Genomic DNA, 24,898 nt, shown 5'->3' on the forward strand with positions numbered 1-24,898 from the left:
GTCCGCGGCGGGGGCGCGCGGCGAGGGGAGGCGGGGCCCCAGCCGGGCGCCCGCCGGCACAGGCAGGGGGGCGGCGCCCCGCCCCGCGCAGCCGTCAAGGCCTCTGCCGCCGGAACGAGGGTCCCCCCGCCGCTCCCCCCTTTCGGCTGCCGCTCGTGTGTAGGATGCCGTCACTCCCCCCCGAAAACACCGCCCCGGAGTACGACAGAACCTCCCCCTCCCCGCCCCAGCCCACGGGCACCCGGGGAACAGCCAACCTCTTCTTCGGCCGGGTCCCAGCCGAGAGACCACTAACCCTCCTGCCAGCACAGAAACGACCTCCAAACGACTGATTTTTATTGAACGGTTTATTATTCTGGTTTAAAATAAAAAAAAGAGAAACGCTCACTCTCGTGGAAGGTATGCCACGCTGCTGCTTCCTGGGCACTGAGCACCCCACCTCATCACCCACCGACCGGGGGAAAGACTGGAATTCATACCCTCACAGCACGTATCATCGGTATTTACAATTCATCGTGTTTAAATAAGCCTGGGACACCTTATACAGTATACATAGTTATTGCAACAGTACAGCACTTGCCTCTGTGGTCAAAGACCTCAATGGTTGTTCAGAATCATGATTCGCGGATCCCAAAAGGCATTGTTGTTAACATGCAAAAAACATTACTAAACAATATTATCTAACTTCTACGGTTGCCAAATACTTGACCTTAATAAGGAAACCAATTACAAAATACTTCCTTGTAGTGCTATACAAAAGTTATAAAATTAAGATTCTATCAACCACTTTTAAATACTCCAATTTTCCAACAGTGCAGTTTTCCACATCTTTATCACCACTGAGCATTTTGAAGCTGAAGTAAAAAAAACAACAAAAATCAGCAAATTAGATCAAAATGTTTTAATCTTTGGATCCCTTTATTCCTGCGGCCTTCATATACATATACCGACACAAATGACCAGTTTTCTATTTCAGCATATCAAAAAGTTGTAACTAGTCATTCAGAATTGGCAAAAAGTCCATACTATGTCATTTGTGAATTCACGGTCTTAGAACCAGAGTCTCAACGTCTCCAAGCTACGGTCTATCAAAATGCAAACAACTTCAAACACTAAGAATTCTTTAAATTGCTTATGCCTACAGGTATTACAACAAAGTTAACATTTCAAGGATTGACAAATGGAGACATACTTTTGTCCCAGGCATTCCAGGAGAATCACTAACTCCTGTGCCTGGTCATTATTAAAAAAAGTTAGTATTTATCACTAAGTAAAATTAATTGCAGATTTTGACATACGAAAATTTCTTTTCTCCTTATTTGAAAATATCTCCTTAATTTGGTCAAATCCTGTGATATGCCAGAAACTACAAAATCAAATTCTTGCAAGAGAAGTGAAGAGTGTATCCAGTTTCGTGTCATGGAAGAACATTTTCAAATCTTCATTATAGTCCAAATATAAAAATCAAACATTTAAGCCTGAAAAGCTGCTAAAGAAAAAACCCAACTAATTCAGTGTTCTTCAGCATATCAACTTTTGCAGTAACACAGTATGTGTGCCGACTTAAAAATGTTTATTCGTTAAAAAATTAGTCGCTTTTTATACAGCTATACAAAGTTTGCAATGTTTCTTTGGCAATGGGATATAATGGAATTTTACAACTATATAAAAAGTTTCCTTTGCCTAAGAAACAGTATTTACTGTGTGTACATATTTGACTGACAAAGCAAGTTTTCTACTGTCCAGCACCCTAGTTGATAAAAGTACAACTATCTCAAAAGGGATATTACAGGATTTCCAAAAAACAACCTTCAGTGGATCAAAACACTCACAGTATCGACGGCCTTCTGCATACAGTTGTCCTTACAACTTGAAGCAATTATCAAATACAGTTTAGTAATAAGAAAAATCCTTTCAGTGATGAAAAAATACTTAAACTCCATCGACGTACTGCTTTATAATTAACTATACATAAGAAATTACTTATCCTTCTGTCTCAAATATATTTAATGCTCACTGTTTTCAAAGATGGCCATTTTTCAAAAGTAACTGCATTACACCCCTTTGAAATTAAATAGTAAAATCCCAGTGCTGGTGACAAGTATACAGCAAACTAACTTCATTCTTTGCAGAGACTGAAACTAATTCTCTGGATCGAGAAGATCTAGACGTTCACCCGGTTTCAGCTTTCTTGTAGACTATGCAGCAACTTTGTTGTCTTTCTAGAGGGAACAACAGTAGAATGTTAAAATTCATTTTGCAAAACAAAAATCACAAATTAATCTGGGCAACAGCACTGGGAGAAGGTGCACTGTCACGGCTACCTCCCACCTTCTGCAATCGGAAAGGAGACCCCTCTGTGTGATCAGGTTAGCATCCGGTCAAAACACCCTCAGTCTGGCACCCGCTGAAGCAGCTCGTCATGTTGACTAGACGTCTGGCACAAATCCTTGGTCTTTACACCACCTCCCACTTATCTGGAAGGCTGTGAAATTCTTTCATTCAGAAATTCCAATCTTTGCTCTTCAATCCCTCATTTCAATTCATGCTCAGCTACCAAAAATTTCTTTAAATCACAGGACTAATTGTTGCAAACTGATGAAGGAATAACTGAGGGACAGTCAAATCTTCTGTGATGAAAAAAGGCTCCCCCCCCCCTTTTTTTTTAAATTAAAAATATTTAAATCTTCAAACAGAAAACAAAGACTCTGTGTTGCAAAACTCTTAACTGCTCATGCAGTAAACTACCAGAAGTTCTGTCCCGCTCAAAATTGTAAAAGCCTACATTTAATTGCACCAATCTGGTTCATTATAGGTGTTACTGATTCTAAACAGTATGCCAGTATTATTTCTGTTCCTTAACAAGCTACCGTTCGAACTGAATATGCACGCTTAATGCCAAGAAAAATGGCTTGCGCTGAAATTATGAAAAGATTTTGGTTTTGCAAGCAACTGAACTCTGCTGATTTACATAATCTGTATGATCAATGAGCTTTCATAAAGAGGAGAATTTACATTGTTTCCCAGAAAAAGGAAGTGCACCTAAGATACCACTAGGACAGATACATCACTTTACTAGCTGGGGCTGACAACTAACTTTGTCCTTCCTCTGAACAGCTGGTAGGAAGAAGAGTTAAGATCTTCAACAGGAAACAGAGAAATGGATGTCTTAATAGTGTTGCAAAAGCAACAAATTGCGTAACTATGCTGTAAAGGAAGAGTCTGCTTTTTAGCCATCATAGCTCTTGCAGACCAAATTACTATTTCTATGCTTACATGATTATGAAAGCATTTTTGTACATCAGGGTACTTCAGTCAGCAGACTTACACGGTGCCTTGTGCGTAACACTTAAAGGAACTTTAAGCTTCATTCGTATTTAACTAAAGTAATAGTACTTATTTTAATCTTTTTAAAAACACTTTCTCTACGGGATGGACAGAGATCATCTCTTTTGAAGCTTTTATGCCCTATCTCCCACAGTTCCTTTTTACTGAATGACTGGTTGAAAAAAGTCAATCCTGCCTTAGATTTCCCAACAGCTATTGGATGTAATTATGTAAAGTTATAGTTAAAAAAAAAAAAGTGTATAACAGGACCTTACAGAACTCAAATATTTTATTATCTTCTTTTTTGCAAAGGGTCATCGCTACACTTCAGTAACTTCAATTACTCTATTTTAGGGGTTCTATAGGATCTTAGAAGTCTATAGGCTTTGCACCAACTCATTCACAAAGAATTCAAAAAAGTTTGTTGCACACTAGAAGCAAGTTAAATCACACCCTCTCAATCTTTACATTTTACAATATTGCTTAGAAAAATGCTTGCAATTCATATTTCTAACACTTGTATTAAATCTGCCAAAAACTTTCACTCCCCCGCCCCCCCAATTCCAGCAACAGAACAAATATTTAGGGCATGTGAAGAAAGGCAGCTTTTAGTTTTGGTTGCTGTTGATAGTAAAATGATGCTATGTAACTAAAATTTCAGCATTAATGGACTTTCAATTGAGTAGCTCAGAGTACCCGCCAAATACTATTCAAGAAATTCTAGTTCAAAAATCAAACCTAAAAGCAGGAGTTGTTTTACCACTAGTTTCCAAGAACAGTGGACCAGGTCATAGTAAGATTAAATGTATTTTACCCTATATTCAAAGTCAGCAAACTCCCTGCCTCCACGACCTCCTCTGAATCCACCACGAAATCCTCGGGGGGCAGGGAAGCCACCTCTTCCACCTCCTCGTCCTCTTCCACCTCGGAAGCCAATCGCCCCTCTGCCTCTGTACCCTCCACGGCCGCGATTGGGACGCAGTGGTATTCCAAAGGTCTCAGCATTTAGTCTTCTTTCCTCAGCCCAGGTGGGTCGCCGTTCTCTGGCACACAAAAGGAACAAGGATTGTTCTAAAACACACTTCAGAAGGAAGATTGCCTGGCTTAGTTAGAATTGCCAAAAAGCCCATGAAATGAAAAATGATATATTAATCACACTGTAAATCGCCACATTATCCCTTCTGCAAGAATCTAGGTGTCTGCCACAATTCATTTAACTCAACGAAAAGGGTTATGTTACAGTATCATTAATTACATATTAATAATGCTGTAAGAGTTTCCCATATAGAAGGACACAATCTGTATCCTCTGCACACAGCATCATATAATAAAATAAGTAAATAAAAGCTGTCTGCAATTTAAAACAAGAAATAAAGAGTTTGCAGTTACAGATGCTAAGTTATTTTATCTAGTTGTCAGTACAACAGAACAATCGCCACTCGCCCCCACCCAGTAATTCAAAAGAGGTCAGCAATCCACATCGTCTTGTCTATAAAAAGGCACCAGCATAAGCTTTAATTTTCCAGAAATGCTATCTTCCCATTCAAACAACACTACTGGCCAAGACGGTTATGTAATCTACTTAGAAACCATTACCAAAGCACAGTCATAATTGGTTTAACTAAAGTGGTAACTTAGTAGCAAAACAAATTAAAAAAACACACTTTAGTAAATCTGGAAAGGAGATTCTAGAATATGTACACTAAGTTCTAGAAGCACGGTTCTAAAACAACATTTAAAAATGTCCTCCTATTAATGTATTGCACTTGCCCACAAAGAAATTTTGTGCTTCATATTCCTGTTTTATTTTTGCCCACTGCATGTGGGAATAAGCTTTTCTCACTTTCAATTCAGAGTTGATTGTAGTAAGTAGTGCTGACACTACCTTATGACATAAACATGCATTAAGCAGACTAACAAGCTTCCCCTTGCAGGCCATACCTATTGTCATCACAGGAGATGTTATCAAAGAAGGATTTGGTTTTGTCATAGTAGCAGTTGGGTCCAAGTGGATCTTCCTCATCCGCATTCCCTTCGCTATTTTGGGTATCAACACCTGAGTCACCTTTGTCTTCTCCATTTACAGGCTTCTCTGGTTTCTCAAGTTTATCTTCTGGAAAATAAAAGTAAACAGAAGCCTTCCAGACCATCATACTAAACAAAACAGCACTGTGAACTTATTCCCAGACAAACACAAACTATACTGAATGCTCAAAAATACAAAACCCCCTCCAAAATTTGATGTGGAAGTCAAATAATTTGACACATCAATTAGGATGTTTTGCTGCTGCTGTCTGGAGGTTTGATATCCTCTATATTCTCTGTGGGTTTAAAAAAAAAAAAAAAACAAAACCCTGTGGTAGAATGGATCCGATAGCTATCTACTTTCTAACCTCCTAGCTACCTCCTTTCCAGACTTAAAAGCCTCACTCAGTCATTCCTCATAAAAGCCATTCGATGTTTTTGCTCATCCCTGTTGCCCTTCTCCTTTGTCTTCTGGCTTTGCTGTTATCTCCTTTGAGACACAGGGCCAGCATTCAAGATATCATGCCATGGACTGACTTTATGATGTGTTTCTTTCCTAATGATGCCTGAAGTTCAACTTACTGTTTTGACTGGTGCTGAAAAAGAAGCTGATGGTTCAGCAGAACTAGCTATTATGATCTTAAAGTCTCATTCCTAAATGCTTAAATCTCATGATGCTGTGCATAAAATTCAGATAACCAGCTCAACCTTTCCACAATGCACACACAAAAATTACCACTTTGTCTCATAAAATATTTCTATAGCTCTTTATGGTTAGCTTTCCCTTTCCTTGTTATTATTCTGAAAAAATTAGTATCAACAGCAAACTCAACTCATTTAAAAATGATCCAGAAAAAGAGGCAAGCACCAGAGAACAAATCCTATGGGACTCAACTGGTGGTTTTTTCTACACTGAAATCTGACCATTTATTCCTACCTTTTGTTTCCCAGCTTTTAGCCAGTCATTTACTGAAATAGGGAACTCCCTATTTTAACCTGTAACAATTTTGTCCAAAAATAGTAGCAGCAGTATAATGAACAAGTGGCTGGTCACAAGAGAATGAGGTAATTAAAACAGAAGCCTGGTAGAAAACAAAACAAAAGTGCTGGCAGTATGGATTCAAACTACTCCTGTGTTTCTTTGGAAAAGGGTAAAAGCAAAGAAATGCTAGAAACTTTCTTAAACTGCAACACTCCTGCATCCTCCAGCAAAGTTGTGATCCCAAACTCACGTTTTTGTGATTGCTTTTGGTCTATTAATAATTGAAAACATACAATACAGGTTTTCTTTTATTGCATCTTTTCCAGAACTCAGAAGTAAACTCACACTATTGGGACTTCCGCTCAAGTAATCCGCATTTTTAGCCAACAGACTTGTTAGAACATGATGTATGATATTTGCTAGTTAAAATTCCTTCAAAACTCAAATATTGACCCAAGTATATAATTAAATAGATGATCCCAGTTTACTTGTTCATTGATTATTATTTTTTTTTTAATGACTACAAACAAGACTTAGTAGGATATGCCTTTTAGAAGTTGTTCTCCAAGGTAGGATTAAAACAGCAAGACAGTTTTTCCATGCTCAAATCTAAAGCAAAAATTGGTTTACCTTTTAGTTTAAGTTTATTATGAAATTCTCTATCAATTTCCTCCTTGTTGAATTGTGCATTTGCACTTTCAAAGTCAAAGTCCTTCTCAAACTTCATTGGACCATCCCTCCTAATACCAAATCTTCCTCGGCCCCCTCTGTGACCTCCACGGCCTCTCCGTGCTGAAGGTCCACCTGGAACTGAAAAGAGGGAAATTCTGTTTGGCTTTGTTTTGTGGATTGTTTTTTCTTTGAGGGTGGTGGGGGTGGTTGGTTTTTTGGGAGGGTTTGTTTTGTTTTTTAATTCCTGGGGTAACAGATTGGGACTTCATGCATCCTCTTCCTGCACTTCTGTTGTTAAAAGTCCTGTCGGAACAGCTTGTAATTTGTAAATTCACTTACAATAATTACGGCAGTGACACAGAAAGCATACTACTACTAAATGACTTTCTAGAAGTCATTAAAAGCTTTCAGAAGAAGAGTTAAAATGCTAGTGGCTTTTCAGCCAAGTATTTTTGTAGAAAGGTAACAGGTTTTATTTCATGCTATTGTGTTTATAAATCCATGAATACTGCTTGGTTTTACATTTTTTTTTCAAATTGCTTAATATAGAGCAACCAGAAGAGATTTTTCTCTTCACTGTTGACTTTTTGTGCTTGCATTATTCTGACCCAGTGCAAAGTTATTGTTACCCACTAGAAACAATTACATGAAAGTAAATTCTTTATTACTGTAATCTGAACTGCAAGATTTCTGGATGCTAGAAACAAAGTCCTAGCACTTCGCAAACTAGAGACAATGCTGTATTTTAGCAGACTTAAAAAACTTAATGAAGTCTGAAAACATTGATAGCTATTTCTCAAAACAAGATTTACCAATTTGTCGTTTGTTTTCATTTCTGAGTTCATTTTCTGATCTTGAAACCTTGTGTGCTTCAGCTAAAGTTGGAAATAAAAAAATGATTTGTTTATCCAATTAGGTATTTTTGATCATACTTTTGTATATAGTTATATAGTTCAGATTTCAAAAAAATCCAAACCTATAAAAGTAAACCACAAGTTTAACTCATAAAAGAAAAAAAAAAAGTAGAATATATGCTTGACTTTAAAAAGAAATATAGATAATCCAGGTCTCTGCTGGCCAGCTGTCTACAGCAGGAAGATTCCTACACGTTACCCTTAGAAAGAGCACTTCGTATGTGTATGGAAGAAAACAAACCATATGAAAATTATCCAAAGCTACCTCGTCTGTGCTCTTGATTCTCTAACGATTTTTGGCTAGCAGACACCAAAGGTCTGGCTGGTACAGGACTCCTCCTCCCAACTGGTGCTGGAGTAGGCAAGTGGGCTGAAGCTGTTTGCACTGCTTGTTCCATGGTGGGGCTCCTTCTCAAATGATCTATCTGAGGGCTTGAACGACCTGGGAAAAAGACAAAACAAAACCAAAACCCAAAGAGTTATTTCTCATCTACAAATCTAAGTTACTGGTCTCAACCAATCTAGACTGACAGGTTTATCCGCCTTACCAGTCAAGACAGCTGTGTCCAAAGAAGAAATAAATATTTCTGCACCCTCAGATCCACTAATCCAGAATGAAGGATATTTAGCAATTCCCCTTCCCCCAGTCTAAAAGAAAAAAATGGGTAGGACAATTAATCCCTACCAACCCATCTATGATGTGCATTTAGCTGTGGAATGAAGTTTTTTTATTGATTGGAGGTAAAAATACTCTTTCTGCCTCCCTGGAAAGCCAAGTGGAAAGTGACTGCTCCCAAAGGCAGAGATACAGTTATGATACTGAAATTTCATTTCATCTAGCGATTCTGTTGTATGATCACCACAAAATAAATGAACAGTGATGGCTAGTGCCAGGCATAATGCAGATGAAGGAGCTATGACAGCTTCTCCACAAAGTGCTGTTCATACAATTCAATTTGCAGCACGAGTGACTGGAGCCAGAAGCATGTTTAGAATGGAGACATTTGTTCTGGCCAGACAAGTTTATGATTCCATATAGGTAAATCTACTAAGAAATTAGAATAAGAGTCAGGTCCCAGTAACTAAAAGAAAAGAATAACGTCGTATCCCATAAAAAAAGCTAAACTAAAGAAGGAGGAAAAAAAAAAATCCCACAACCCACAAAAAAAACCCCAAACCAACCACATCACACTTACAAATCTACAAAGGCGACAAATATTTTTAAAAGCAAACACACACAGAAAAATCTTGTTGGTGCCCCACAGGAAATTTTGTGACAGAATGTATGTTCATCTGGAGCATATGTCATACATTAAGTCCAAGAATCATACAGGTTTTAATTTCACCTACAGAAAACCAAGCTACTCTTTCAACAGAGAAACAGTAAATGCTCAGCATATTTTTTTCCCCCTTTCAATTAATGCAACAAAGTAGAACCTATTTTCGGTAATCCACTCAACTAATCTAGAAAGCAGTCCCAACTGGTATACAAATCTCAACTACAATTTAGGAAAAAACCTGTTTGCTTAAGTAAAGTGTTTTGTCTTTTAACATAACTGCATAAACTTAAAAATAGCATTAGGAATGTATCCTGGCACACACTTTTACTTGCAGCAATGAAGAGTGGAAGAGCAGGAAATAACGTCTTTTGGATTTTGAGGAGCAATCTTAACACATTTGCATGAAAAGTGAGGGTGAAAGTGCTCAACATTTAGTTTCTTTTTTCTTTGCCACTCAAAAAGCATCAAGAATTTCCTTTTTGCTTCTACTTTCTTTTTCCAGTATTACACAAACTGCCCATACAGTTTCCATTACTATTAAGCTGACTTAACTGTCATGTCACTATCTTTACAGGCAATCAGGTCTGCTGTTAATATTATTTATGTAAATATACATTAACAAAAAAATACCGCTAGGAGTGAAGATTTAAAAATCGTAGGCTGAAGGACTTCACAATTCAATCAGCATGAACTATCTTGAGTTTTGTCATGGTACCAATAAAACCAAGTATTGTATTTCCATATGCTATTTGCTAACATTAATCAACTGAAATAAGTCCTACTCCTCAATAAAGATGTTTTAAGGATAACAACAAATGCGTTGCTAACAGTTACCTATGCAGCATGCTAAGATGTAGGAAAATACATTTAAAGAGCAAGTACAAAGCCTCTCAGTGCTTTCTGGTTTTAATACCAAGTGTTTTCATGACAGAATTCAGCTGTCTGGTTAGCATTTCTGGCAACCACCTAAATCATGGGGGCACAATTGGTCAAAAAAGATGAAAGAGTTATTCAAAAAGATTTACCTTGAGACATCTGTGTTTTTAGTGATCTTGCATCTGTTGTAAATGCAGAACCAACTGCAGTGCTTTGGGACATGCTAGCACTGGCTGAAGAGTCTGTTCCAAAAGATGTTAAAGAACCTCCTGCTTTGAAAGAAATAGTACAGTTGTAAAACCTGGTTTAGACTTCTTTCTGTGGTTTTTTTTTTTTTTAATTAGCACTAAATGATTAGTGAAGCCATATTAGGCAGTTATTATAGAATACACATAAGTCTGCCCTTCCCATACACTTTAAGTTTAATGTAATGTATGTATTTATAGTAAGTTGGTAAGACTATAATATCTTGATGCTTTTTCTCTAATAAAAAAATAAATAAGAGAGCACTGCTAACTTTAGTATCACAAGTATTAACATAGCATAGTCATGACAGCATCTTACAGAGTAACAAGCAAATGTTATTAGTATATATTTCCACTTAACATCTTTTAAACAAAAATATAACTGTCACATCTTACTAATTGATATCAAATTATGACCAATTCTACAGCCTCCCTTTCACATGGCTAACGTATTCACTACCAGGAGTAACATGGTCACCGTAACAGTTACCAGAATGTAAGTTCCTATGTGAAAAACTAAAAGGTGAAATAAAAAACTTTGAGGAATGAAAGTTGGTTGGTGAGTCTCAGAAGGCATCTGCAGTATAAAGGAGCAACTAATCCATGCAGCTCAAATACTTCAAAAGCATGTACTTCATTCCGAGCTAACAGCTCATGAATAGCTGGAGGACTGTGCTGGCACATGGACTGCTGAATAATCCAAACCCTTGGTTAAGGCACACACCACCTGGTCAACTTGGGATACCAGATGTCCACAGCACACCTACGGGGCTTTTGTGGAGGAGCTGCCTCTACCACTTATGAAATATAATGAATACACAATTAATGTAATGAATATATATGAAAAAGAATGAATTCATGAATACAGGAACCTTTCCCCACTTGTCCCTCTGAGATAGGTTGTTTAGTTCTCAGTCATAATTGCTTTGCTTTGAGCTGCAAAGGCTATGAAAAACTGTCTACTTGTGAGCTAAACTGTGGCACTGATGCAGATTGAAGACTTTGGATCTGCCCTTAGGATAAGACGTTGATGGAATTATAAGCACTGACTACTGTCTATGCACACACATGCAACTTCACTTATACGAAAACACCAAATAATAAAAATGAACATACCAACTCCAACAGCGCCAAACTGCTGCCCCACCAGCGGGCTTGGACTAAACTGACTGTATGCAGGCATTCTGCCAAAAGGACCATAAGACCCCACAGACTGGAATGAAGATGTAGTCGAAGATCCTAGTGAAGACTAAAGACAAAACATACTTGCAGAAATTCATGTTTACACAAAAAGTAGGAAATAGTTCTGCAAGGCAAGAAATGCAGAAACTGTTTGTTAAATTTACCCAAGCACCACCACTGTGGCTAATACATATACAAGACCTTAACATTCATAAAGTTGCTTCTTTTAATATCAAGAATTTAACTGCTTTAACACAGAAGCAAAGACCGCACAAAAATAATGAATTACACACATTACTCTGCATGAAAACTCTAAACAGGCAACAGTTAGCAGAAAACATTTTCACAAGTATGTATACAGTTTAGAAAGTACTTTTACCCTTCCAATATCACAAACTTGCGAAAACAGTACCATAAAATTTTGCAATCTTTTCCCTGGAACCTCAGATACTGGACTCTTGTCAAACACGTGTATAAGCTTTTGTTGGCTTTGTTGGAAAAAGTAATTATCTTTTCCTCTGAAGTTTCAAAAAAAACAAATGAACAATGGAAGACCCAAACATACTAGAGGAGAGTGGGGTTATTACTATTATTGGGGTTAGCAGTAATGCAATTTCACAGCTCTCAACTACCACTGACAGAAGGAGTTGCACCAAATTTAGCAAAAGACGTTAGAGGATTGCAAGAGTACTTTGTAAGGAAGCATCAAGAATTTTATCTTACGGAATAGTTAAACATTAGAAACAAACACTCACATGGAATTATCAAGTTCCATTTGAACCAAGAACTTCCATCTTGCTCTCAGGGATGATTTTAAGACACCCCACAAGCACAATCCACAAGCCAACAAATTTCAGACATTAAAAATAACTATCTCCGTCAATCCATTTACTATGAAATAACAGATTAATTAACCCTGAAAGCTTCAAGTTGTAAGGTGCTTTCCCTTCAGCAACCAAGTATTCCCTTTTCAAATAACTGCCCTTTACTAGGAAGTCTTTTTAAAAAACCACATAGCTAGAGGAAACACTTTAAAAGTCAGTCAGCAAAAAAAGCTGAACATTAAAATCCAAAGAAAACAAAACAAACAAACCACTAATGATTTAGAGGGGTTTCAGCATCTACTCTATTTGACTTATACCAAGCCTGATCTTTCCAAGAAGTCTTGCATACGTGTCCTCCTAAGCCAAGTACTTTCAAAAAAAGGCATCAAGGTCTACCAAAAGTCGTTAGTTGTTTTTGAAAAACTGGCAGCTTTAGTATCCAGTGCATTGTGCTAGAGTTAGATTTCAACCTTGATTTTCACAGTAAAGACATGACTCAAAAGAGGAAAACCTTTCCAGAGTTCTTTACATTGGGTTGTGAACTTTACAGCAAACAACATTTTAATTTTTAAACACTCAGCTAGAGAGCACTTAAAGCTACCAGGTTTTATGTCCAGCAACAAACATCTAAAAATATATTTTGACTTACCTGAACAATAGCAGGGTCCTGTGGCAAAGAACACTGAGGTTTTGGTGGCTCACAGACAGTTAGGTCTTTAATGTCACTGCCACGGAATATAATATACTCAAAGACTTCATCACGAGGTGGTATAGGTCTATCAGTTGGTCTATCCTCTGTACCAAAGGAGCGAACTGCAAAATTTAGAAGAGAGAAAAAAATAAAAACATCCCACATTCAACAAAAAGGTTTCAAATATACTGCAGAGACCAACAGCTTTACATAAAAAGAGTAAAATTTCGTTGAGCAAAAAACCTTATTAAATAGGCAGCATATTCTTTGCCATTATCAACTGGTCAGACATAAACATGTAATTTGATCTTACAAGCTTCAGTTAAAAATCAAGCAGAAAGACAACTCTTCTATTCCTTACTGAGAATGAATTACATCACTTATGAATTACTATCACTTATGCTATCACTCACATGTTGAGTATTTCAACTGTTTTGTGAGGATAAGGGGAAGCAGCAAAGCAGTTTTTTGCTAAGTTAACACTTTCTAGACATTATAGCAACAGGAACACCAACAAAGGCTGGTCAGTCAGTCCTGTGAATCAAGGAGTACATGAGTTTACATACTTCATATTCTGCACTTGCAAATCAGGAAAAAATATGTTAATACTACTAGAAACTAGAATATTAAAAATTACTGAAAGCAAAGTATTTCTCAATACGTTCAAGGTCTGAATCAAGATTTAAATAAAAATTAGGAATTCTGTAGTATATATATACACAATTTTCACTAAGCAATTTTCTTCTTGCTGGTGTAAGGTTCATATGATCTCTGCCAAATTAAGTAAACTCACTGGGCATAACTATCTTACTAAGTAGGCCTGCATAGTGTGCAACATACCAAGACATTAAATTTATTTGTATGTACTTAGCTGAATTAGAACAGTTTTCAGATTGCATAGCGATGAAGCTTATCATGCTTTTCCCTTTGCACTACATATAATCACTACCACTGTATATGGATAGCATCCCTTTACTTTCACTACCCTCTCAAAGACTTTTCCTCACCTTAAGACTGCCAACCCTAGGTGAATATAGTGAAACAAACAAACAAAAAAAATCTGAAGAATAGATATGTCTCCAAGAGCTAGTTTTGTAAGCAAAAACTAAACAATGAATTGAAACCAGAGGAGGAAAAAAAAAATCATGACAATCACATTCTACTGAACATGAACTTGCAGCAGCTTTAACAATCCCTCATGACTGTCTTTGCTCTAGCCTTTTAAGAAGTTTTTGTTTGCTTTGTAAGGTACTACAGGTTATGCTGAGAAAACATCTATATTTTGCTTTAATTTACCAGAATTAGTTTTCCCTCCATTTCCAGATGCATCAACAATTTGGAGACATCATTAGGCACTTATTTGCAGCCACAAAACCATTAGTCAAGAAAAGCAGAGTTTCCTGTAGAGCTGTATAAAATGATACTGAGTCATTTCTCAGGCTGCACCAACCATCTTCCATCACTGTTGCTTCTTCTAGTACTGCATAAACAGAGCTTATCAGTCAAGTATTACAAATCTTTGAGAAGCATAATGCAGGGGTAAAGAAATCAGCTCCACACTACAATGAAAAATAACATTAAGTGGTTACAATTATTTTGTTCATACTTGTATCATCTACCAAGCTGAATTTAACCAACTTTTCTATTTCTGTGCATCTGAAAGTCTGCTCTGAATGGTACTATAAAATGTAAGCGCTGTAAAAAGGCATATACTGTTAAGTGAATTTCAATCTTTGTTATAAGATAAATCTGTCTTCTCTTCTTCCTCTACAGAAAAAGATACCTGAAGTTGAAGAATTTGCAGAAATTAACTCAAAGTTAATACACAATAGCTTAACAACATTATCAACTGGTCACGTGCATTACTGTAGTTCATTCTGTGGCTTTTTATTCATCAGGCTTTTCTATTTCACTGTCTTGACCAAGGATCCACCTTCACTTTCTGGCCATCCTATACTCTATTTATTAGATAACTAACAAATTAACTTCGCCCTTCATTCCATCATTTGACCTGTTGTCTTGGTAAGTAAAACCAAAGTTGATTTTGTATTGGTTCTCTCTATCCCACACTGAAATGGTTGCTCTAGTAGCCATTTTTTCTACAGAGGTGCACAAAAATGGCCAGAGTGTGGTAAGTAAGTTACTGAAGTATTTTACTTTCTAGCTAAAGTGAAGGAACTATCATAAAACTACAAAAACATGAAAAGGAAGTATTTTTCAATACCAAATATTAGAATTCATCTTTAAGAGATTCAGCTGTCTATGCAGCTAGATCAAGACATTGATAAGGTCGTCAATGGTTTTGCAATAAAACACATCAAGAGTTGCTACTAAGAGTTTGGGTTTTTTTTCTCTACCTCTCCCCTGCTCCAAACCAAACTGGTTTTAGTGCAACATCCAATGAAGGCTAGCTCTGCTGGAGGGGGGTAAGCAAACTCCTCTGATTTGGGGTTCAACCTTCCCCTCTCACCCCAAAGCAACAAAAATAACCATCCTCAAGTCTAATTTCCTTCTAAAGCAAGGAACCAGAACTAAGAAATGGCGATCTAAGAAAGCAGTTTAGGATAAGGGCTACTCAACATTTTGCAGTGTCTATCCCAACTAGGTCCTTCAGATAGTAGTATAACATAAAGAGTTGAATGCTACTGTTAATATTTTGCAAAGGGATAGCTATCTTTACAGTTTCTTCTTTCCTAGCTTGGATTAGGATTTAACATAATCTGAGCTCATTAAAATAAAAAGTCTAATATTAAAGATGGCCAGTACAATAGGATTTTTGAAAGAAATAGCTTTTACCATAGTTTTGCATAATCAGAAATACTAAGTTGCCAGAGTGTCAAAAACACAAGGTATTGGAGTGGCAGCAGTCTTAGAGCTCTATCCAGCTCTGTCTCTTGGGGTATTTCCTCAGACTACATCCTTCCTCCAGAACAAGGTGCAGTGGTTCATATATAGGAAAATACTGAAGAGTGAGAGGAAATGAAAATAAGCACGTGAAAGATAATGTAATCTTACAACACTTACCAGGACTATGGTAAATCCATTTAATCTTACCTTGTCAATTTAAGTTGGTTTTTTTGGTTGGGTTTTTTGGGTTTTTTTTGTTTGTTTGTTTGTTTGTTTTGGGGTTTTTTTTAGAGGAGCTAAACTGGCTTAGGGACTTGCAAACAAAAAGGCAACCATCACATGTTAAAAGCAAACTTTTTTTTGGTCAGTGTAAATACACACAATTAAGTAGCTAGCTAGAAAGAAACTAATGCTGTTGAGCCTTACAGGATTCATGTATGTGACTTTATGCCCAAGTAGTTCCACCAATTTCATATTAAAGTGCTGTGAGCAAATTTTTGTACAGATTTTGACTGACTTCAGTGTTACTACTATACTATATTTTAATGTATATTACTATATTATACTACTATAGTATCCAAGGAAAACATTGCAACTTTCCCTATCAGTTAACAGAAATGATTACCTGTGGATTAACACAGAAAAATACTGTGTTAATCAGAAGCCAAGCTATATATTCTACTAGCAAGAGAGGACTCTGTTCCCATATAATGTGAATTATTGGAAACATGTAATTCAGTCTCTGTACACAGCACTGACACAATCTTATCAGCCTTACTTCACATGTAGCATACATACACAAAAACCAGTCTTTCCCCACCCTTAAGGCACCCATGAGAAGGATGACAACTAAAATGAGACCACCACTACCAGAACAAGTCATTTCAATTGCCATCTCACTTCAAAACACCCCAACCCTTTCCCTGTAAACATGCTTAGATGCCTGCACACCCCGTTACAGGAAAAGTATTAATGTGAAGGAGCCAGCTTTTGGCGGGCTTATACCTTCAGAACAATAATTCAGGTCTGCATTCCCTTACTCGTAGGGGTGGTGAGTTAACAGGGAGATAGATATGAGGGAAGTAGCCAGGAGTGGGCTTTGACAAGAGGAATTTTTCTGCTGTGACACACTATGCACAGGGTTGGTTTGGCACACACACCCTAAACCTCAAGACATGGAGAGAACATGTCATTTAACTGACTAAAAAAGTAACTTCATAAAAACTTGATAAAAAATTAACCCTTCCCTTTCCTGCTCCTACCTCTGACCTATAAGAAATGCTCAAGTCTTCACAACAATTTAGCTTTCTTCTGTCTACGTTTCTGAGTCTTTCACCCAATTAATATTATGTAAAAGTCTAAAAGAAAGGGAAGTTTTCTCTTTCATGTGTCATTAGACTACGGAAAACACTATCACAGATGGTTGAAAATGCCAGAAGTTTAACTACTTCTTAAATTACTGAAAGCTACTTCATTAGTATCTATTAATTATAATGGTTCCAAATGCAACTCTAAATAGTCCAACAGCTGGTAAGTGAAAACTGATGCATTATACCAGAGAGACAGTATGTAATTTTCTGTTTCTTATACTCACATGCCTAAGGATTCTCTACTGTTGGTAGGGAACAAAGCCTTTTCTGACCCAATATGGTTGTTCTTGCACAGCTTATCTACATTAAAAATCTCTCTCTCTAAATTGGTGCCTTGAAATAGAAAGACATTATGTATTACTAGCATGAAAGATCAAATCTAGTTTTTAATGCCACAACATGTAAGATCAAGCACAATCCGTCATGATTATTCTATAACTGCCCCAGGTAGGGCAGCAATCACTTCAGAGCAAGAAAATTTTACTCCTAACTGTGGCTTGCAAACACTCGATTCTTAAATTGGTTGGACTTAATGATGTTTAAAAAATTAAGTATGAATTAGAAGTATGAACTAGAAGGACATTCCAAGTTAATTTAACTTGAAACTTGAGAATAAGAGCGGGTGTTTTTTTGTTCCAAATACTAGCTCTGAAAAGCTGGCAATCCAAAGAAAACATATGCACCAATAATACATAAAAACCTTAAGTACTTGTATAGCTTGCTTAATATTTGGAATCTGACATAGATGGGAGTTTTCCCTGTTATTTAAATAACAAGACCCTTTAACACTTTGTGAAAGGATGCATCGCTTTCCTTTATCAGACTCCAGCTTAGGATAAAAATGTTATGCTCAATATTTAAACAGTTGCTATCTTCCTCTAACTCATGAGACAGAGGCCACAACTTTTGCTAGTGAAAGGATCACAGCTTTGTAAATAAAATGCTGATTAGAGAACTATAGGAGATTGCCCCTCAGTAACTGAAGACTACAATCAGTACCCTGTTAGCAACCCAAAAACCTTGTTTCTGTCTAAAACCCCAGAAGATTTAAGATAAATGAAGGCATTACACATGTACAACTTCATGAGATTAATCTCAGACTTCAGTTCAGTCCACAGAAGTCCTACTGTTAGGCAAATCTGTAGTTACTCAAGAACAGATTCTACCTCTACTTTTGCACTTTATGTCACAAACAATTTCAGTGATTTCAGTTAGGAAATGAATAATCATAAGCCACCCTGCACTCAACCCAGGTAACAGTCACATGAAGCCAGCTACATAGCAGAGCAACTGAAAGCATGGAGTCATCTTTTGGGGCTTTTTTTTTTTTTCTCTTTCTGGCAGAAAAGTTGACATTTGTGGTAAAGATCCATGGTAAACAGTTCTGGTTTGACTTCTGGACTCACCACAGGAAGAAGAGATAACTATTACCCGATCAACATATTTACAGCTACGGACTGTTCAGAAGGAAGATCTGCTTCTTTCACACACATACCCAGCCATAATTAACCACGCTTGTCACCTTACATATATGCTATCATACCACATTCACATGACCTAAGCCTTCATTTATTCAGAAACTTGAATACTCTAGAGTTGAGCATTTTGTTGATGAGCAGAGTGAACTGTTTTACGGTCTAATATGGTTGTTATCAGCTTCCAGATTAATCTCAAGATTTTTGGTTCCAGGTGGCCTAGAAATACTGGTTTATTCTCTTCTGAATCATGACATTATAATACAAAACACACATTCTTCAGCTAACTCAGCCAAGTTTTATTAAAGCAAATTTAATGGTTTAGATTTACATTTCTGATGAGAGCTATGGGGAAGAGAGTAGATTAGATTTGTAACTGTAGTTTGATCTATCTTAAATACGTACACTTTGGCAGATATGCCATAACATGACTTAACCACTCTTGAGAAGTCATGCAAAATTGGCTTGGTCAGCACTAAATCTGTCTAATTTAGGGCAAGACTATCACAAGCTCTTCAAGGATGGGATTCTTCTAAGTGCTTTTGTACACACCTTAACAATCACAGCATGCAACTGGAATTTCTAAACATTTATTTTTAAATCACAGTGCTCATCTTTTTCTCACATAAACAAATACTAGCTGTCCTTTTTAAACAGATAATGCAATTCCAGCAAGGCAATTTAACCTAAAGACAACTTTAGAAATAAGCAAAAATCACATCATGAAAGCTAAATGCCCTATAAATGAACTATGCAAGCCTGGGACCAAACCTACTGTAAGGTGCCTGAAAGCATACATATACGAATTTACAAAACAAAGCAAAGCTATCTATTTCTTAACCAATAATTGCCGGGGGGGCGGGGGGGGAGGGGGGAGAAGAGGGCCTTAAAGTGACAAGGCACACAAACAAGAATTACCACGAAGGCCAACGCGAGATGAAAGCAAATAAACTGCTACACGGTATCAACTCCACAGGCCAACTATTATACACACCAACTATGTAAAACGTAACAGATTGTCATTATGCTAGAATGCTAAGCCTATCATATCAAACAGGAAGTGAGGTTCGGAATACTCTCAGTCCCAAATATTTAATTTACACAAGGAGCAATTTCCCCCCCTTACCTAATGGCTGGATAAACTCTCTGCTTTTATAGATGCATTTAGATTATTTAGAAAAACTTTACAGTAGAGTCAAGAAGTAAAATACCATTGAGTTTTGCAGAATCTATTATAAAGAAGTTATTAAAAATTCTGACTTAATGTTATACCTTAATATTACACATTCACTGCCATGGTTAGTATACTTGTGTTGAGAGTGCATTATCATGCACAAGAAACAGTGAAGTCCTTTGGATGCCCTGTTTCAAAGGTCCTCTTTTTTACTCCCCAGTCTCTGACTCTCTTCTCAGTAAACATCTCTTCCTAACTTTCTTATACATAAACACACATGTATTCTCTGGCCAATACATTCTCATGCCAGTGTCCGTACCCAATTTCGATTTATACAGTGCCATACAGTTTACCTCCGAAATGAAGACCTCACGATCAGCCTTCTTTGTCGATAACCTCGCACTCACAGGATCCCCTTTAGACCCGAGTTGTCTCCTACCCCAGGATGCCTAAGAGTTCAGTCGTACGCAGCCCTGTGCCCTGTAGGTCTGGAATTCTTACGATGCAAAGAAATCCTCTTTCCAGCCTCCCCCTCCTACTCCCTTTTACGCACTAACTCTGGACCACTTCCACCGCTAAGGGCTTCATACTTTTACTCTACTCAGGACTCCTTTGAGCAGCCCCTAACTAGGTAGGGTTTCTAGCTCCTTTTCGCGACGGTCCTCCGCCGCCGCTGAGCTTTCCATACCCCACCCCGAAGCCGGGAGAGCAGCCTGCGCGGCGGGAGCAGGGGCCTCCGCAGCGCTGTCGCGCCGCCGCTCTCCCAACCCCTTGCTCACTTCCACCTCCGCCGTGAAGCGTCGCGGGTCACCACGGCCCCGCCGCAGACGCTCCGTCGGGGAGGACGGCGGGAGGACGCGCCTCCGGCCGAAACTACGCGGGCTCTTACCAAAGCTCCGCCAAGCCCCCCCGCAGCTGCTGCTGGGCCCTCGTAGGCTGTAGGCCTCCCCCTCGCACTCCGGGCCTCCTCAGCACCACAACGCCACGGACGACTCTGCCGCGGTTTCAGGTGCTTGCTCGATCTCCGACGGGCCCCCAACGGTCCCTACGCCGCCGCAGGCACGACGGTCCCGTTCCCCTCCCGCCCCTTCCCCGAGGCGTTGCTGGGCCGCCAGGGCCCAGTCCAATACTCCGCGAAGTCCTTACCCTTGGCCAGCGCCACAGTGGAATTTTCGGTGTCGATGGTGTACAAGATCCCTTCATAGCGGATCTCGGCCTTGGAGATAAGGCTGATCTTGCTCCCGATGTAGGGCGTCCCCCCGCTCATGGTGCTCGCTCCTCGGTCAGGGACACCCCCCCCCTCCTCCCCTGCCGAGCGCTCCTGAAGCCGGGCACAAGCAACTAAACAAGCCCGGCTCAGAGTCGTAGTAGGCGCTCTACTCCTCCCGCTTCGAGCCCGACCTTCCGCCGATCCCCCACCGACAGCTCTCCCTGCGCAGACTCCCTCAGCACACCCCGCACCGAAACCACCCTGAAGCTCCCAACATGGCCGCCGCCTTCATCTTCCCTCAGAGCCGCCCCCCCTCGCTCCAGCTGCGAAATGGATGCCGGGAGTGGAGGTGATCTCGCGAGAATTGGCGGCCGGGGGCGGGGCGGAGGCCGCTGAGGGGAGGGGGCGGCCATTTGGCCTGCCCGGGAATTTAATTTAGCGGCCTTGAAGCCACGAGAGCTCTACCGCGTTCCTGCTTCGCGTGTGGAGCGTGGCTTCCCCGGCAGCGGTGTGGCTCGCACGACAGGTTGGGCACGGCTGTGACTCGTCGCGCTTTCCCTCCCCGCCCTACGGGTGGTGTGCGTGGCCGGAGCGGTGCTGGGTCGGGGCTCCGCGGCGCCTGCGGCTCCCCCTAGCCGGGTTCCCACCCAGCGTGCCGGGAGTTTGAGCTCGCCGCTTGGAAACCCCACCCTTGCCGCAGCCTGTGAACACCGGGAGATGTGAAAGTCGGTTTGGCGATTTGGGGTTTTCAGGTTTTTTTGAGAGAGGCCCAAGCCACCTATCATTGAATGCTAAATTCTTGTGATCCTTAATAAGTAATTACAGAACCCAGTCACGCGGGGAACTGCAAAAGTTTAGATGATGGGAACCATTTAGTTTGTATTTCAAGGGGGATTCCGTTTTACTCAGTTGGCAGTGTTGAGATAGTCAGATCTTGCCAAGCAACACTAAGCAATGCAACTGTTGATGAAATCTTGACTGAAGTGTGGATGGAATTAATCCTGAAAAAAGTACCCTTTTAGTACAAGTAAACACACAAAAAAAATTTTGAGATTGCACTTACCTTGTACACCTTAAGTAAAAATCACAAATGAGGCTTCCTGTTGGAGGCTTTGCCTGTTAAAACATGATACTGCCTCAGGCCCCCCTTTTTATATTTGCAGCCTAGAAAATTACATGCAACAAAACCTAACTTCTGGAAAGGGTACTTAATAGCTTTTGTTGCAGCAACTGACACTAATACGTTGCAAAGATTCAGCAAGTATTTTGTTCAGAATAGGGCTTTGAAACACGATAGCAAGCCAGATTTTTCTGGAAGGGCCTGCATGTTTCTAAATAGGAGCAATACTAGACTTTGGAAACTTTATGCCCAAGTTCAGCTGAGTGCCCAGGGAGCTTTACTGTGATATGCTCCTAGCATGTCCTGGACTACTTGAAAGATTTTGGAACAAAGTTCTGCAGTTAGTGACTGGATATACACAGCCATATCAAGTCCATGAAGGAAGAAAGGGTGTATCAGGGAGGCCTGTGATACTGATATAAGAGCACAGAGAAGGGGAAGAAGAATACCTTGAAATATAACCACTTGCCCCAAAGAGCCATGTGGCTTTGCTTCTAGCCAACATCTTCCTAAGTTTTCCCTCATCTGCCTCTCTCAAAACTGTAGTTGAAGACTCCCATTTATAGAATTAGGGTTTCAAGATTGTGTGATGGAACAGGAAATAGAAATGGACATTTCTTTGAACTTGGGACGCAGTAGATGAGCGTTTCAGGAGAGAATTCAAGCGGAAAATGGCCAGTTTACTTTTAAGTTTCTGGAAGAGAGAAGTTGGCCAGAATGAATAAAAGAAAAGGAAAAAAAAAAAGTGAAGAATAGGAAAGTATCCCCTTGAAAAACTTTTTAAGGGTTAAATCGGAACCTTCTTGATGTCAAATTTTCCCAACCCTCTCCATCAAGTCCTGTCTAGATGAGCACAGACAAGTATTTACAATTACAATTAACTTCAAAACAAAAGCTCCTAAATTTCTATAAGCCATATATAAAAAAGAAATTCCATTGTAACTGAAATACATGAAACTAAATTTAGACATATTTCTAGAGCAGCTGTTGGTAACTCTAGCCATCTTTGTGCTCTCCAATTTGTGGAATTTATAATTTCTAATTCATACTTAAAATCAGCAGTTGAAAGAGTATTTTTATAGCATAAAGCAAATTTCAATTATATATGTAGAGTTCTGTAAATTCATTTTAAGAAGTTATCTCAAAATCTTATCTAAACCTGGTATCATCTTAATGTTAAACTTAGAATAGTTAAATTGTATATTTGAATGCACTGAAAGTGTGTATTTGAAGAAACCCATGTCACATACTAGAAAGATAGCATTCCTTTCTAAGTGCTTTCACTTCTTTAGATGACGAAAAGATACTTGTCTATCTGAACTGTTATTAATCCCTGCAGTTTAACATGGCAGTGGTACTTCTATTATGTAGTGACTTATTAATGAAAAACTTAGGCTGGAAACGGGGCACAGGGTTTAACAGTGTTGATAACTGAACAGCAACTTAACAAGTTTTGTGGTGGATTTTCTTTCACAGGCAATTTTAAAACCATGGTTGGAAGTTAACTTTCCTAATAGACATTCTCTATTTCAAACACAAAATATTTCAGGAAAGATTGTATTTTAAGAGATCAGATGAGATGATCACAGTGGTCTCTTCAATTTTTTTATTCTATAAAATAGAATAAATTGGAAAAAAACCTAAAAAATGAAAGAGCAACAAATATGTTCAGAAATGTTTTCTATGATGAAAAGTGTAAACATCAGAAAAAGATTTTTATAATAAAAGAACGAATACAAAAGTTCACAGAGATTCTGTACTTTACTAAAAGTCTCATTCCCTATGTCAAAGCGCAAGCTCAAAGCCAGCTTCATCAACAACTTTATATACATTCTTATGTATGTCATCACTTCTTGACTTGAAAGGAGTCCATTGTGAATCAGTATACATCATGTTTTATTAAATAAAATATTCTATTATACTTCCTTATTCTGTGTGTTTATATATATAAAATGGCTCAAATAAGAAGAGGTGAGTGGGAAGAAATATGAATTAATGTTTTACAGATTACCCACCCACGAGTGTACTTTAAAACTGTAATTAAAAGTAGGTAATCTTTTAAGTTTTGAAACCTGTCTTATAAATCATGACTTGCCATTTTCTCCTTCCGGTGGGAAGATTACTTTTTCTCTTCTAAAGTTACAGAGCAATAAAGTTCTCCTCCCAGGTGGTTTTTATGGAGACACCCAGTTTAATGCCATAGTGTTAGAAAAATGTGTACTAAAACTTTTTTCATAGTCAGGAGTGGTTGCAGAATCATATGTCTAACTTTCTATTCTCTTATAAAAACTGTGGAGATAGTGGTATGCAAATGAAGTCCAGGATCAGGGCAAATAAGTGAAGGAAGCATGGAATCTTCTCTAATAAAATTAATAAAATGTGGGACTCTTAACAAAGTAATATTGGATAGATTCTGGTATTTTTCCAACCCAAATGAATATTCTTTATTTTTGTGCAATAGCAAATTGAGTAATAGCCTACCATGTTTTAATTAAATTTCCAGGTAGAAACATTTGTTAAAAGTCCAAATTTAATTCAGCTGTAGCATTCCATAAAAGCAATACTCATTTGCTAAGCAAATTTTTGATGTATAGATCTCCTGTGTACACTTAATACTGTTTCTCATAAGCACTACTGTGCTTTCACATTCACTCACTGCAGTCTCCAGTTTATACACCCTGACC

General features: G+C 38.5%; 1 protein-coding gene across 3 annotated transcripts; it reads right to left on the bottom strand.

Moving 5' to 3' along the window:
* Window positions 1–329: 329 nt before the first annotated feature.
* Window positions 330–21,393, bottom strand: LSM14A (LSM14A mRNA processing body assembly factor). 3 transcript variants are annotated; one of them, XM_076349134.1, is made up of 10 exons: window positions 21,031–21,393; window positions 12,977–13,140; window positions 11,438–11,570; window positions 10,226–10,345; window positions 8,186–8,362; window positions 7,819–7,881; window positions 6,965–7,144; window positions 5,269–5,440; window positions 4,142–4,370; window positions 330–2,222 (listed from the first exon to the last, which is right to left on the bottom strand). In XM_076349134.1, exons 1-10 carry the CDS (start codon window positions 21,149–21,151, stop codon window positions 2,199–2,201), a joined length of 1,383 nt encoding a protein of 460 aa, XP_076205249.1. In that variant the 5' UTR covers window positions 21,152–21,393; the 3' UTR covers window positions 330–2,198. The 3 variants fall into 3 exon arrangements, with proteins under 3 accessions (XP_076205249.1, XP_076205248.1, XP_076205251.1); XM_076349133.1 differs by having other exon boundaries at window positions 10,226–10,348; window positions 21,031–21,392; XM_076349136.1 differs by lacking the exon at window positions 7,819–7,881 and having other exon boundaries at window positions 10,226–10,348.
* Between the last annotated feature and the right edge of the window lie 3,505 nt (window positions 21,394–24,898).

Source organism: Aptenodytes patagonicus, chromosome 11 (assembly GCF_965638725.1).
Source record: "Aptenodytes patagonicus chromosome 11, bAptPat1.pri.cur, whole genome shotgun sequence".
In the NCBI taxonomy this organism is placed as follows: domain Eukaryota; kingdom Metazoa; phylum Chordata; class Aves; order Sphenisciformes; family Spheniscidae; genus Aptenodytes; species Aptenodytes patagonicus.